Source organism: Mizuhopecten yessoensis, unplaced genomic scaffold (genome assembly GCF_002113885.1).
Source record: "Mizuhopecten yessoensis strain PY_sf001 unplaced genomic scaffold, ASM211388v2 scaffold10479, whole genome shotgun sequence".
NCBI lineage: Eukaryota > Metazoa > Mollusca > Bivalvia > Pectinida > Pectinidae > Mizuhopecten > Mizuhopecten yessoensis.
In genome coordinates, this window is record NW_018408567.1 from 553,616 (window position 1) to 570,654 (window position 17,039).

The window sequence follows — 17,039 nt, forward strand, 5'->3', positions numbered from 1 at the left end:
GGCTGAAAAATTGGATTTCTGCTTGGAGTTATAAAGATTACAAAACAAAAAGTGACTGATAGGTCCCTTGGTCAGCCAGTGGATGTTGTACCTGACATATTTTTTCTGTGGAGGCATGTCTGGGTAGGTCGTTCCGCTAGCACAGCTGAGGAAGACACCATCCCGCACGCCCCAGCATCGGACGTTAACAAAGTCTCGGGACGTCACCAAACCTCCCGCAGCCTCAGCTGCGATGCTGTAACTAATCTCGGTGTTGTCATCGATGGTCTCAAGTGTCTGTAAAAAAAAAAAATATATACGACTGTGATTCGTCCTTCTTGTTTGTTATGCTTAATTACACCCGTACTCGAGGTGTTGACCAACACCTATCAGACCTGATTAATGATTAGGCTTTGGTGTGATTTGTCTTCTTAACATAATGAATTACTTGGGTGAATATGTTTATTTAGTTTAACTTCATTAGTATCCTAGCTGGCTGGTTCCAGAAAAAAATCGCAATATTTTAAAAAAACAAGAGGCCCAGAGGGCCTGTATCTCTCAAATGAATACGTTTAAAATAATTGGTATTGGCCAAAGGATGCTCCAGACCAAATTAAGTCAAAATCTACTTGGCCATTCAGGACAAGTAGCGTTTTAAAGGAAAAGTTGACGAACGGGCGGCGGCACCGGACGCTGCGGAATGGCATAAGCTCACCATGGTCCTTTGGACCAGGTAAGGTTAAAAAATCATTATTTTTTTATATATTTTTTTCACCCAAAGAGTTCCTGCACACTAACACACGTGAATATCTACGGTAAGTGGTCAGGTGGTGCAGTCGATAACACTTTCACCTCTCGACCAAAACAGCTGGGGTTAGATTTCCTGATTAAATCTGGTAAGGTATGAGGTCACCAGCCTGACCATGTGGGTTTTTTTACAGTCAAGAATGTTTAATATAAGGTGATCAAACTTGTTTCAGAATTGTTGTAAAATCGTAAATTTAAATTCATTACATGTATTAACAATATATTGCACCTACCCTACATTCCGTTAGTGTGGGGTTCCACTGTGGTGAGGAATTGGTTCCGTAAGCTAACTCTTCCCATATTCTCTTAGGTTCCAAATTCATTATTGCCTGAAAAGTAAATAATCAGATTCAGAATGACGAAAACAAGACCTTTACTGAAACATGAATGTTTAATCACTCAGTCATATAGCTTGACAAAGGGACCAGTCAGGCTTAAAACGTTGAGACACGTCTAATAGTACATTCTTTGTGTAGAAAGTAAAACTTTGATATCATATTTTTTTAATCTTTTCCTGCTTGAAAACCATCATATCTGGGAATTGCCAAGAACTATGTGGAGAATATGAAACTATTGAAGTGAAATGTTCAATATTTAATCTTTTTTTTATCTGCAATGAATTAGAATCTTTTTCATGAATGAAATATGATTGAATTTCAAAGAACAGCCAATCAGTTAAAAACAACATTGTTTAGTATACCATACTGTAAGAACAGATTCTCTGAAATCTTGTCCAATATACTTGACAACGGAAAGGAAGTCTTTTAAACTTAACCACAATTTCTTTCCTTATAGGTCTTTAAAACAACCACATTTTCTCTAAGTTTATGTATTTTCCTATGTTTTTAAGAAGAAGGAGAATATAAAAAAAGAAATCTATTTAACATAAATGCACCAAAGTTGTAAATAGGTCAAGTCATTGTGCTATATTTCCAGTATATAGCAGATAACAAATTACACAGATCTACGTACCTGTAATCTAAACACTTTCCTGTTGTACTGTTTGAAGAACATACTGTGTACAACACCCTGTTCCAGATCATTGCCCGCCTGGTACTTCCAGCCGTCCTCAAGGTTCAACATTTCTAAAGTGATGTCCATCGTCTCGCGAGCCTGTTTCACAAAGTCCTGCTCCTATGTAACGCAAACACACAGTTCCCAATATTGGTGATAACAACAAAATGCATAAAACCATGTTCTGAAGGATGTTACTTAATCATTTCATTTAATCCATATTATTCACTGATGTTCTGTTATACAAAATTGTATCTCAACAAGTACAAAAAGTTTGGGATGACACAAACTGGCCAGCCATGATTAAATACATGCACCTATGATTTTTCATTAAAAAAAGTCTTTTTATTTTTGCACACTTAATTGGTATTGCACAGTTACTATTTTTTTTGTAATATTATTAAAAAAAAGAGTCAATAATCTGAACTTTTGCACTACCAGTCTGGCCTGAAGCAACCATCAGGACCAGGAAGTTAGTGGGAATCCAACAGGGTGCGTCTACACTAAGTATATAGCGCTACGGCAGGTAAAATAGATACACATATCATATTTATCTTAATAGAAGCTACGTCACATTTTTTACAATCTTTTGACACAATTTCATTCTTAGGTAGTCATGGTTGAGTGACATACGCATACAAAAATGTTCAAATATTTAAACCTTTTGTAATGCAAGTGTGACTCTGAAATTCTGTAGTGCATGTGTACCACTGTCGACCTAGATTTTATCAAACGTTACAAGATTGAGTGAATCCGTGTCGTGTAACATTATGTTATATGAGATCAGGACCTAATTCTTGCTAGGTCTTACAACTTCATACTAGCTCGTATCAGTAACCTGTAACCACTATACAAAGTCTTATCAATTCATACTGAATGGCCATAGTAGATTCTTATGACAGTTGTGAGATGAGCATAACACACACACACAAGGTTGATCGCACCTTTAAAATTTGGTAATAGATACGGTAAGCCAAACATGAATTACACTGCTTCATACAGCTGTTTCGTCCTTCTAGGACTCATCAGTGATGTTAGGGGCCAAAAGTTGGATTTCTTGACTCAACTACTGTTGAAATAGAGGGACAGGTGTGTAAAACACCTTAATTTATGAATCTAAGTATTTAGAGGAGTACTGATTAATTAATGAATAGTACAAAGTTGTATGAAGGTTGTTTAAAGATAGTGTCAAGAGAAGCAGCCATTTTTTCCTCCAATAAATTGTGGTCAACAGTGTGAATTTCCATTCGTAGTTATTTTAAGATATCACAGGTGTGAAAGGAGCTTAACTGCTTTACCAAAATAGAACTTTAAATCTTATAAACTGTCATTTTACCCAATAGGAACAATAACTTAATGTTTAGTATATTACAGAAATTATGATAGATGATTTAAAGGTCTTTATGCCAGATTTCATTTCAAATTATCAACAGAAATTATAACCTTCATCTGGAAGATAGAACGGCAGCCAGCAGCCGAACCCTGGGGTGATGAAACGTTTATTTTGAATTTACCCCCGATGTTCACTGGGAAACATACTGGTTAAATAATAGCATCAATTACCATGATTCTTGTTTATGTTTATGCCATCCCTACATATCCTTTTGAAGCAAAAAAATTCAAACAGATTTGTCCTATAAAAAATATCGGTGGTCAGGTGGTCGGGTGGTGCAGTGGATAGTGCACTTGCCTTTCACCAAGGCAGCCGTGGTTCGATTCCCCGATCAGACGTGAAAATGTATGGGGTTATCTGCCCGACCACGTGGGTTTTCTTCGGGTGATCTGGTTTCCTCCTACACTAAGACACCCCCCAAACGCTAACATTCAAGCTAACTTCAAGTGATTGATATAAGTTGTAATAAATTGTTTCATAATTGTTGTAAAACAAATGAAGTTTATATTTACTGTTTTTCCTCAATAATTCCATTCAAACTATACAATTGGATCACATTTAATTTCAAGAGGACCCTATTTCTGACACATGAAGTGTTAGCAATGTGGGAACTAAACAAACATGTAAAGACGTGTCCTAAGTACAAAAACCTTACTTATAGTGTAACAGGGGCATTATATACATCAGATACGGTACCATAGTTGTGCTTGTCAGAAATGGATTGATAACGGGTATATATTGCTATAAATTACAGTAACAGGGGCATTATAATCATCAAATACGGTATCAGCGTTGTACGTGTCAGAAATGGATTGATAACGGGTATATATTGCTATAAATTACAGTAACAGGGGCATTATATACAACAAATACAGTATCAGCGTTGTACGTGTCAGAACTGGATTGATAACAGGTATATATTGCTATAAATTACAGTAACAGGGGCATTATAATCATCAAATACGGTATCAGCATTGTACGTGTCAGAACTGGATTGATAACGGGTATATATTGCTATAAATTACAGTAACAGGGGCGTTATATACATGAAATACGATATCAGTGTTGTACGTGTCAGAACTGGATTGATATCAGGTATATATATTGCTATAAATAACAGTAACAGGGGCGTTATATACATCAAATACGGTATCAGTGTTGTAGGTGTCAGAACTGGACTGATATCGGGTATATATTGCTATAAATTACAGTAACAGGGGCATTATAATCATCAAATACGGTATCAGCATTGTACGTGTCAGAACTGGATTGATAACGGGTATATATTGCTATAAATTACAGTAACAGGGGAGTTATATACATCAAATACGGTATCAGTGTTGTACGTATCAGAACTGGACTGATATCGGGTATATATTGCTATAGGCCAAATCAATCCATTAGCCTTATACACCAGTGTGTATGGTAAAACTTACTCTATGTGACCACTTTTTCTTCAATGTATACATCTATACCAGGATATTTAGCTCAGTGAAATAACCATGCTTCATGGGTTACAAGTTCTAGATTCACCCAGAGTTAATTTTGCGCTTCTCAGTATAAAATACTAAACTAAATTTGCTGTCGAAATTGGCTGTAATGCAAGTTCATCAATGAAGGCTGAAATGGGCGAAAGTTCAACTTTGATGAATATTTCTTCCTCCATAACATTATAAAGTTATAATCTCAAATTTAATGCAAAGACATTCTGAATTCCAACTCTTTTACTAGACTAAATGAACAAGAGGCCCAATGGGCCTGCATCGCTAACCTGTTATTAATCTAACACTTGTAATCTTAAGATTTCATAAGAACCTATTAAAAGATTTAAACATATGACGCCTCTGACCTTGATTGTCGAACAAGGACATTAGATTGAAAGTGGATCAAGGTCATTCATTTGAACTAACATGGTAATCCTTCATCCCAGCATGCTACAGGCCCAATTTCAGTACCCTGGCCCTTTTGCATATTGAAAAGAAGTCACTTGAAGATTTTACGACATTTGACCCTGTGACCTTGAAATTTGGTCAAGGTCATTCATTTGAACAAACTTGGTAGTCCTTGATCCCAGCATGCTACAGGCCTAATTTCAGTACCCTGGCCTTTTTGTTTATTGAGAAGAAGTTGTTTGAAGATTTTACGACATTTGACCCCTGTGACCTTGAAAGTGGGTCAAGGTCATTCATTTGAACAAACTTGGTAGCCCTTCATCCCAGCATGCTGCAGACCCAATATCAGTACCCTGGGCATTTTGGTTATTGAGAAGAAGTTGTTTGGAGATTTTAAGACATCTGACCCCAGTGACCTTGAAAGTGGGTCAAGGTCATTCATTTGAACAAACTTGGTAGCCCTTCATCCCAGCATGCTGCAGACCCAATATCAGTACCCTGGGCATTTTGGTTATTGAGAAGAAGTTGTTTGGAGATTTTAAGACATCTGACCCCAGTGACCTTGAAAGTGGGTCAAGGTCGTTCATTTGAACAAACTTGGTAGCCCTTCATCCCAGCATGCTGCAGACCCAATATCAGTACCCTGGGCCATTTGGTTATTGAGGAGAAGTTGTTTGAAGATTTTAAAGACATCTGACCCCAATGACCTTGAAAGTTGGTCAAGGTCATTCATTTGAACAAACTTGGTAGCCCGTAATCCCAGCATGCTACAGGCCCAATATCAGTACCCTGGGCCTTTTGGTTATTAGGAAGAAGTTGTTCGGGCAGGTGAGCTAAAAATTATCCTTGACCGAACTGTTTCACATTCAGCTGACAATACGTACCCTAACAATGCTTATGAGTTTTGGTGCAAGTTTGAAGGACACATTATTGACAGGATCTAGGTTATTTAAAGCTTGGTCAGCTTATTTTACTGCAATTATAAACAAAAGGGCCAAGTGAGCTAAAAATAGTATGCAATATGTTTTCTGAAGAAAACTTAGAAATGATCAGAGCAACATTCTAGATATGGAATACAAAGTTCATTTTGTGAAATTTAATTTTCACATTTACATGCAAAAAAATAGTTTACGCTGTGTTTAAAGTTGTGGTTTCAAGTTTATTAGCTAGTTATGCAGTGCTTAAACTCCTGTAATGTAACTAAGTAACTGTGATGTTATGAAAAAAGGATTTTTAAATTTTTATAAAATATTCACAGAAATCTATATGGTATATTAATTAGTGTTATGCTGCCTGGCTAATTTAATTCCATGATTAAATCTACGCTTAATGATCAAACGTTAAAAGGGTCAAATGAGACTTACATAAAGCAGATATTTAATATATCTGGTAAATTATTGTATAGTATTATCAAATGACAATCCATTTATTTTCAGCTCGCAGGACGTAAATTCATTAGTCTCTTGGCAATATGAAACCTCATTAAAGTGAGATTAATAAACTTGCCAGTAATAACACTTATTGATGTGTAATAAAAACACCAAGGGTCGTAAATCAATATCTATATTGTGTATATTAACCTGAACAATACAGACGTTAATCAAATATTTATAAACAAATCATAAACCCAGTGATTCCCTCCAATAACGTCAAAGTAAACAAATACCCAAATCATGTTTTCTGGGGCTGGGAAACCATACCAATTTTTATTTTAAAACTGGATAATCAACTTTTAGGAAAGGATTTCATAACCAATATTAGTTTCCTATCCCTTGATTGTAATTACTGCATGATATTGGTTTTTATGATTTGCTTTCTGAATACCTTAGTGAAAGGTCCTGTTTCATAACCAAACTATCATGATAATTAATATATTCAGGCATTCATGTAATTGAAAAAGTTCATGTCAAAATGGTTCTTTATTGAAATTAGCCAAATTGTCCATGTGATATTCTATATCAATGTATCAATGTATTATATCAAGGTAAGTTAACGTACATAAAATTGATAATCAAAATTAGAAACAATCCTATCATAGAGTGCCATTATTCCCAGTGATTTGCATTTAGCTCAATTTAGACTATGTTGCTGACTTTGGATAAGACACTGAAAAGAATTCTATGTCATATTAATTTTTACCCTAATTGCAAGGGGAGACAATCACAAATTCAAATATCTTGTTATTTTTACGACAGGTAACCAATTAAAAAAAAAAAAAAAAAAATGTTGTTGCTTCTTTGAAGTTAAATCCTTGTTAATATGCTGTATGAAGGACAGTAAAAAAACCTTTGTATTCGTGAAAATGAAATGAACAACAGTATGAACATTGGCATCCCTATGAAAAAAATCAATGACTACTGCCTCCCTAGCTACCTCCCACAAATATTTTTTCCACAGTATAATGACTTAACCCAGATCCCTTTTGTACAGTGATTTCAATTCAAATTCAACGGACACCCTTAGAACTGATAATGTTGTCGTACAAGTAACTGGTACCCTGTGGTGTATTACGAAATATCACCATTCTCTCCGAAATATTGATCTGGTTTCATATGTATACAGCCTATAAAGAAATTGAGATCACTGTATACAGTAATTTCATCATATTGTTTAGGACCAATGGCTAGGGATTCAAACGGCGAAATTCCATAGATATGATATGAGTGATCGTAAATTCTATTTACTAATATAATAGCCTTTTCTGTTATTTAACCCTTTACAGTTTTTCTACTGAACTGAGTTAATCAATATCGAAGTCCAGGACCCTGTGTTTTATCACGATTTGTCAGTTTAATGTACACCTACGTCAAATATTTTAAACTAACTATATTTTGAAGGTAATCAAATTTCATTTTTATATTTATGTGTGCTACCCTGACGACCGTTTATTTCTAGTACAGGACATGTAAACAAAAATTGAGATTTAATCATTGTGAAAATATCACATAATAAAATTTTACTTAAATTGTCAGTAACCTAACAATGCTTTATATTTAGCAGTCTAGAGCAATTCAAAACAGAGATTTTAATGTACCCAGTAGATGCGTTTATAAAACCATAATTTTGAAAAAGATTAAGATCGTTATAAAAGGTGGTAATAAACAGTTCATGTTATTTGTTTGAAATAAAGATAGCTCTCTGATGAATTGCTTTAAGGCAGACAGTTCCATCATTTCTCAGCTAACTGCTGTGGCATTTATTTCTTCTGTCATAGAAAATTACACATTGCAAGCTATTTTAGTGAGTTGGGATTTTTTTTACATTAATCCCAGTAATGTTGATGAAAAGAACTTAACAGACATCACAAGTATCATGACTGGCAGCACAATGGATATTATTAGCTCCCTATCTTATGGTCAAGACGTTTGGAGTTCAAATTATTGCCCCAAATTTGTTTTTCTTTTGTGAAAAAGGGCATTTATAAATTATTTGATAAATAATTTATTCCATATATAAATATATATACATTATAATATGACTCTTTGCTATAGTAAATGGGCATGCAACTCCAAGTCAGAAAATGCTATATAAATTGGAACTCTTCTTTGTTGGAGAATCAACCTGTACTTGAAGCTACCTTAAAGAACACTACAGAAGGAATTAGATATTAGGTCATAGTATTTAAGCTATTTCGTATTATTTGCTTTGAATTTAAGAATCACACTGAAAGACAAATACTGACAACAAAGTACAAGTATTTGTATTTACTTTACCTGTAAGATAACACTGTTTGTACCCTAGATCCTATTCAACTACAATGCACCACATAAATGTATGCCAAAGTTTTGGGGCGATAGGTATTTAATGCAATAGGCCCTGGGTGTTTGTCCAAATTTTGTTCAGGAGAAAAAGATTTTTGAAATTTGAATTACTTTTAAGGGAAAATAAATGAAATAAAATCAAAAGTGTTATTTCTGTTTGTAAACTATTGTAAATGTTATCCCCTGCCCAGGGTAATACAATTTATACTTTTGAAGTTTTGATAAAGCACATTCATTTGACATTTCTATCTATAAAGATGTATTTCTGCGTCTAAATACCGTAAGAATCTTTTTGTTTTAATTGTCCATTTGCCCCTTTTGGCCCCATCCTAGCCCTATGGGACCAAAATCGATTTAATTTGCTCTTCCAACATAAGGGTGATCCCATCAGGGTTGAAAAAAAATCCATTCATTGGTTCTTAAGAAGATTCTAGCCAAAAATGTAAAAAGTTTCTCCATGACAGATGTAAACAGATCACAACAAGTTACTTGATCTAAAAACAAATATTATTTTTCTGACATTTTTCATAGCTGGTCATATAATAACATGAAAGTAAAACCGAGAATACTGTTAGGTGTTCAGAATGTGTTGTCGTTTCGTAATTGATGATTTGGTTAAATGCATTAAAGTGTTTCAATCAATTGTCAGACAATTGATTTGGGAGCTAACCCAAATTGTATGGATTTGTATTTTAGAATCAAGCATATATTGGCTATATTCACCTCCAAGTTTTAAAACCTATTTTTCATACACTTTCTGTTCTCTCGTCAAGTAAAGCTGCCTCAATAACATTGCTTATTTTAGGCAGATGCTATATAAGGAGATACAAAAGATGTATGAATAGAAAACAATACAACAGGTGGTAGCGTAATTAAAATCTCTTAATCAACTCTGATATTTTTTATGCTTTTTCACTGGAGGTGCTTCTCTAAATGATAGATTATCAATTGATCATCCAAATAACACTCACTGAGACATGTAAAGGCTCAGATTTCTTAAGTGGAGGAGAAGCTCTTCATGACACGGTGTAAAGTCAGAGTGAAGTATAATATAGTGTTATAGGAGGTGTTAAGTCAGAGTGAAGTATAATATAGTGTTATAGGAGGTGTAAAGTCAAAGTGAAGTATAATATAGTGTTATAGGGGATGCTAAGTCAGAGTGAAGTATAATTTAGTGTTATAGGAGGTGTTAAGTCAGAGTGAATTATAATATAGTGTTATAGGGGATGCTAAGTCAGAGTGAAGTATAACATAGTGTTATAGGAGGTGTACAGTCAAAGTGAAGTATAATATAGTGTTATATGAGGTGTTAAGTCAGAGGGAAGTATAATATAGAGTTATAGGAGGTGTTAAGTCAGAGTGAGGTATAATATAGTGTTATGGGAGGTGTTAAGTCAGAGGGAAGTATAATATAGTGTTATATGAGGTGTTAAGTCAGAGTGAGGTATAATATAGTGTTATATGAGGTGTTAAGTCAGAGGGAAGTATAATATAGAGTTATAGGGGGGGTTAAGTCAGAGAGAAGTATAATTTAGTGTTAGAGGAGGTGTTAAGTCAGATAGAAGTATGATATAGTGTTAAAGGAGGTGTTAAGTCAGATAGAAGTATGATATAGTGTTATAGGAGTTGTTAAGTCAGAGTGAATTATAATATAGTGTTATATGAGGTGTTAAGTCAGAGTAAAGTATAATATAGTGTTATGGGAGGTGTTAAGTCAGATAGAAGTATGATATAGTGTTTATGATATAGTGTTATAGGAGTTGTTAAGTCAGAGTGAAGTATGATATAGTGTTTATGATATAGTGTTATAGGAGGTGTAAAGTCAGAGTGAAGTATAAAATAGTGTTATAGGAGGTGTACAGTCAAAGTGAAGTATAGTATAGTGTTATAGGGGATGCTAAGTCAGAGTGAAGTATAAAATAGTGTTATAGGAGGTGGTAAGTCAGAGTGAAGTATGATATAGTGTTTATGATATAGTGTTATAGGAGTTGTTAAGTCAGAGTGAATTATAATATAGTGTTATAGGAGTTGTTAAGTCAGAGTGAAGCATAATATAGTGTTATAGGAGTTGTTAAGTCAGAGTGAATTATAATATAGTGTTATAAGAGGTGTTAAGTCAGAGGGAAGTATAATATAGAGTTATAGGGGGTGTTAAGTTAGAGTGAAGTATAATATAGGGTTATAGGGGGTGTTAAGTTAGAGTGAAGTATAATATAGTGTTATGGGAGGTGTTAAGTCAGATAGAAGTATGATATAGTGTTTATGATATAGTGTTATAGGAGGTGGTAAGCCAGAGTGAAGTATAATATACTGTTATAGGGGGTGTTAAGTCAGTGTGAAGTATAATATAGTGTTATAGGAGGTGTTGAGTCAGAGTGAAGTATGATATAGTGTTTATGATATAGTGTTATAGTGATGTGGAAATCACTTCTATTAAGTCAGGTGGTGAATATTCAAGTAGACGTCAGAAGCAGGGTAAGGTTTGTTCAGGTGTTTAAATAGTAAAAACGACAAATTTAAATCCTCAATGGAAAATATCGTTAAGATTTATTTTACAAATTCAATGCAGCTTTTTAGAACACAAACAAATGTACTGCTACTTGAAACCACATATGACAAAAATATTAATAACAATTTTAAAAAGTTAACTCTTTATGACAACTTTAAACTTCAAACATTAACTCTTTCAGAGTATAGAAATTATAATGTCAGTTGAAAATAAACATAACTGAATATGTGAAACGCTTTGTATGCCATTTAATTTATCAGTGTAAACAAGGTTTACAAAACAAGTTATTTTTTTTTATAGATATCTTTGTTTAATGTGTATGAACAATCATGTACTTATGAATAATGTCATATATGTCTTGTCTTGTAAAAAAAACCACTTTCCAATGAAGAAGATCAGGGACTTGAGTGTAGACGGAGAGAGGGTAGGATAGAAAGAAGCTGTGAGGAAGTAAGTGTAGACAGTAGTAGATAAAGACATACCCGGGCCCCCATACTACTCATGGATGATTGACTTGCCTGCCTACTATGGCCACGTCGCGGCGTCTGAAACCCACCACGATGTTCCCCCTCGTCATCAGAACCTGCAAAGAAAAAAAATAGATTTTGTTATTTGACTCCGAAGAACTATACCTGCATGTAGGTATCTCTCCGACAACATTTGGTTATTTGTATTTAAGGATCCTTGTTCAACTGTAAGCAAAACAACATCCTCGGTAATCTAGGGGTTACGCTCACTTTCAGTCACTTGTACATTTTCACAGTGACAAATTACAACCTTTAAACTGATACTATAAGTGGCTTATTTTCACATTTGAAAAGTTTGTCCGTTATATGTCAATAATTTCACTTCATATCACATTTTACATTGACAAATGGCCCGCAACATTTAAGAGAAATGCAATGCAGTGGTACATTGTTTTTCATCAGAGATTATTGGAATATTGTTAGCTGGATTTTTTTTCCCGTTTCTCAATACCAAAAGTTTGAAAAGGGTGGCTGTGGGGCTAGTACTTATGTTACTAAACTGTTACAAATTGTATAACAGTAAAACTTAAGAGACTAAGTCCAAAAAAGTGATCTCTTGACCCATTTACCCCTTAAGACACATTTGAACTCTTCCAATTCAAAGGTTTGAATAGTTCATTGTGAAATTTCAGGGGTGAATGAGTTATGAAATCAGATTGCATGAGGTCATAAGTAGGTTAGAGTTAACATATTTCTTAAATTTATTTAATTTTCATATCAATCAATATTTCAGCGTAAATGTGCACACTTTTTGACACCTTGGATCTTAACTTTTGATCATCAAACATGTTCATGCAAGCTGTGGCAACTTAACAAATCCATAATTGAAAGGGTTAAAAGCCAGTGAGACATTGTGTAACTATTAGCAGCTGAATCTGTCTGGGTAAGGGGTATATGTTTATTACAAAACTACACGAAATCATTACAAAATAGCGCAGAAACTCCGAGGACAATTATCAATACACATATCTCCGCCATTATACATACCATATTAGCACGTAGTACGGTGACTTTAAATTCCAAATTTTAAATCTTCCTTGTAAATAACACTTACTGACATATTAAGAGCAGACTGTTGGGACTTTTATCCTACCAAATGTTATATAATCTAATGCATATCTGTTGTTATACAATGTGACTTAAGTGATTACAACACTGGTCTCGCACATAAAGTTACAATATATCCAAGTCTCCCGTATTCTGGAGGGAGGCCCAAAACTTCATACATCCAGCTTTTGATTTTTGATTTCAGCAGATGAGATCGCTGTGGCTTAATTATAACCTGGGACACAGCTTAACCTAAACCGAAACTTGTTAATCCTTAAGAGCATTCTTAACTTGAATATTCATCAGTTTCGCATTTCGTTTCCAAAATTCTACAGTCAGATTATATAACAATTCATCATGCCTCCACAAAGCAACAGCTTTTTGGTCGATTTTTGTCACAAGAATAGCACTACAGTGCTAATGTTATGTTACATGTATATGAGTCTTTAAATAAAGCTTCTTGAATTTTGAGGTTTGTCTTGGTTTCTCTTATGAGTATACATTCTTCATAACCTGGACACTTGATATTGGGAATCGGGTTATCCATACCAAATTAGTGCCCCCTAGATGGGCTCCATGGGGGTTAGGAACATTGATAATGGCAAGAAGGAATGTATTAACATAAATTCATAAATATTTTCCTAATTGACTGATTGTTTAAGGGAATATAACCCTTGAACATGTTTGCCAACTTTTTGAAATTTCCATGGGGGAGATTATGTGTGCTCAGAATTAAAAGCATAAACAATATGTGTGTATGTACACCCCAGAAGAAAATAACACTTATATGGCATCTTTTGAGCTGTTCTTTCAAATGAAATCATCAGATCTTAGAAAAATAGGAATAGTTAAGCACATTTACAGGTTGAAAATGCACAATTTTCGGGTCCCAAATCGGGAGTCTCCCTTCTAAATAGAGAGGGTTGGCAAGTATGCTTGAAATCAATCTGTTTTAGAGAGCTGAGAATGATCTTAAAGTTATAAAATAATATATGTAACTATGGGATATTTTTTGTTTCAATTACCACTCCAGCATGACTCTAGACACCTTTATGACAAATTTTCCTCAAAATTTCATTTGGATTTTTTTTACACAAACCTTAAAAATCTATGCATTAAATGTTCATGGCATTATCAACTGCTCGCAAAAGGCACAAACAGTTTTTCTTTCAATGATTTTGAGATTTTTTTTTATATTGATTCTAGCGATAATGTGACAATGAAATGTGACATTGCAATTGACATTTAAAAGCCGGAAACAGTCGTGGGCTGGCGTTTGTTATTATGATGGAAACAGTCGTGGGCTGGCGTTTGTTATTATGATGAATATACATATGTACTTAAATCTACATTTTGATGACCTTTTTTTTCAATAAAGCTGCGATTTCTTATCGGTGAATTTGATTATCGTTTCTCTGTGCAGCCAATCCTAAAAGTTGTACTCACCTACAAATTCATTCTTAATTAATGAAGTTCTGATGGGCGTCATAGAATATTTATATTTATGTTGATTGTTCATCAATATACCAATAGCTGATCATGAAGGCAACAAGTTACGATAGTCAATACATTATAAGTACGGTCCAATACCTACAAACATGTGTGGGATGTAACGATCTGTTCAATTAATTAACAGCTAGATGACATATTTAGTCTAATAGATTTTATACTGACTCTACAGAAATAATGGTATTTTCATTATTTCTGTTGGTTGGAAATAATTTTGAATCACAGGACATTATACAGTAAATCTTCAATATAACGCCTCTCTTTTCTTTTTCCACCTCAATTATCGCCAATATTTTCAAGATTCTGTCTTCCTTTTTTCTTCATAAATACTTAAATTTATACCTCTTCTTCAAGAAATCGCCAAGCTCAGTGACAATATGCCAAAATGATGATGGGAAAAATGGTGACATATATGACGGTTTTGCTGTACTTTATTTCTGCATTCAAGATTTTGAAAATATCACTGATTCAAGTTAAGACTGGATCCGACTGAAATTGGGGTGTGTAATTTTAACAATTGAGTTCTAGCCCATGAGTAGGAAACAAGGAAAATGAAGAAATTTTAGCACACTGACTCCTTTGAGCCCCACCCTACAGCCTTTGGGGGGTAGGACTGGCTCAAAATTTGGCTCAAAATTTTCAAAGTATCAAACTGTCAACTCAAGGTCATAATTCCAATCAAGTTATTAACATGTAATATTCAAAGTATCATTTGCCATTAAAAACCATAATAAATTTTGCCCCCCCCACCCTCCTTCCCCAGGGGCTAAACGTTGAGACCCTAGGGTCATAAACCTTAAGACCCTTCTAACTGGGGGTCAGTCAGGGCTCATATGTGCATACTATCAAACTCCTACCTAACACTGATAATGCTAACCCAAATTGAATTACTTCAAATGGAAATTAAACAAATGTTGGTCCAAAATGTGATTTCCCTATATAAACTATAGTAAAGTTTCCCCCCTCCCCAGGGGGAAACGTGAGACCCCAGGGTCAAAAAATTCACAATTTTGGTAAAGCACCTGAAGACCCTTCCATATATGAAGAGTATTTGATTCTATCATATCTGGGTCTTGAGAATAAGAGATTATTATATTGAGATACTATAGTAAAGTTTACCCCCTCCCCAGGGGGAAACGTGAGACCCCAGGGTCAAAAAATTCACAATTTTGGTAAAGCACCTGAAGACCCTTCCATATATGAAGAGTATTTGATTCTATCATATCTGGGTCTTGAGAATAAGATTTTTGAAATTTTAGTCAATTTGACCCTTTTTGGCCCCAGCCAAAAATACAATTTTTATAGGACTTCATTTCTCAAAGAATATCAAAATCAGAAGATTTTGCCTAATTGTAACATTTACAAAACATCTCTTGTTTTTAACTATTTAAACTAAATAATTATTTTTTAAATTAACTAGCCCAAAGTATTTTCGCTTAACACATACCGAAGATACTTTGAATTGCAATCAAATTCACATGGCCATTCTATAAATACACATTACTAGACCTTTGGCCGATATTCAAAGACTTGTGCTATTTTACGCTGTGATCAATTTCAAAGTTGAAGTGTCATTTAAAAGACCATTATCATTGACCCATTAAGTCACTTGTGCATACTAAATGCGTGTCGGTTTTAAATATTTACACAGTATTATTTACAAGAACTGAGGTATTGTACTAAATCTAATTCAAATCTCCATATACATGTATACACAAATGACGGTTAAATTTGACCCATTATGAAATCGCGACCCTGTGAGGCTGTTTTTACGGGTTGCTAAGCTTTGCTAGAAAATAGAAGGCTATCCCTTGAGAGGCGTATTATACACTCATGAACAACGTCATTAATGATTAGGTAAAACCGTAATCTGGGATTACGAAACAGTCTCAGACGATAAAATTAATACATTTCTCTTGGAAATCAGTCTGAATTTTACAAAACAGTCAATATTTAAAACATGTGTCAAACATACTTTTAGTGTGGATGGAAAATTATTTGCAGTGCTAACCAACGACAAGAAACGAAGACTGTCATACGATACAGAGCTGACGGATCAGTATCTTGCAGATGACAACAATTTTAGGAACTAAGAGACAGATTCTACGGAACTGTGTGAAAAGTATTATTATTGAGTGCGAGATCGGTATCTGACTATAGGCTCGCGTACATGTATACGTGTGGCCGCCAGAGATTGACTCCTCTGGTTCTACCGATCAATATGATTTTGAAGTGTGTTCACGATGTGTCACTGATATGTCTGTGTATTTGGAAGGTATGCTGTGGATATTTTTCTCTAAAATGTATTCCGGTAAGTTTTGTACGATAGTGTAACGCTCCACTGAAGAAAACTAACGGCTTTTTTCTGTACTTTAATGTCAATTCAAGATTCTTTGTGTCAATTTTGATGTTGTTGATATTATGAAATGTACGTTTTATGTCATATTCGTTGGAATACATCTAAATAATTTTATATTACGTTTTCTTCATAATGTGAAACAGTCCGGAAGGGTGTCTGATCGTTTTTCTAATTAATCTATTTAAAATCCGGAAAATTAAGCCTCTTGCTTAATATATTACTGTACTACTTCCGGTTGTTTT

General features: G+C 34.3%; 1 protein-coding gene across 5 annotated transcripts in view; it reads right to left on the reverse strand.

Annotated features, from left to right (window-relative positions):
- LOC110460755 (stAR-related lipid transfer protein 3-like) overlaps window positions 1–17,039 on the reverse strand; it is a 59,524-nt gene that overhangs the window by 3,776 nt on the left and 38,709 nt on the right. For 3 of the 5 annotated variants that reach the window (XM_021513867.1, XM_021513868.1, XM_021513866.1), the window contains exons 9-12: window positions 11,838–11,938; window positions 1,759–1,920; window positions 1,020–1,115; window positions 92–276 (exon numbers count right to left, since the gene is read on the reverse strand). In XM_021513867.1, coding sequence (XP_021369542.1) covers window positions 92–276; window positions 1,020–1,115; window positions 1,759–1,920; window positions 11,838–11,938 — 544 coding nt within the window. The remainder of the gene's footprint in view (window positions 1–91; window positions 277–1,019; window positions 1,116–1,758; window positions 1,921–11,837; window positions 11,939–17,039) is intronic. The other 2 variants (XM_021513871.1, XM_021513869.1) reach the window with 1 other exon arrangement.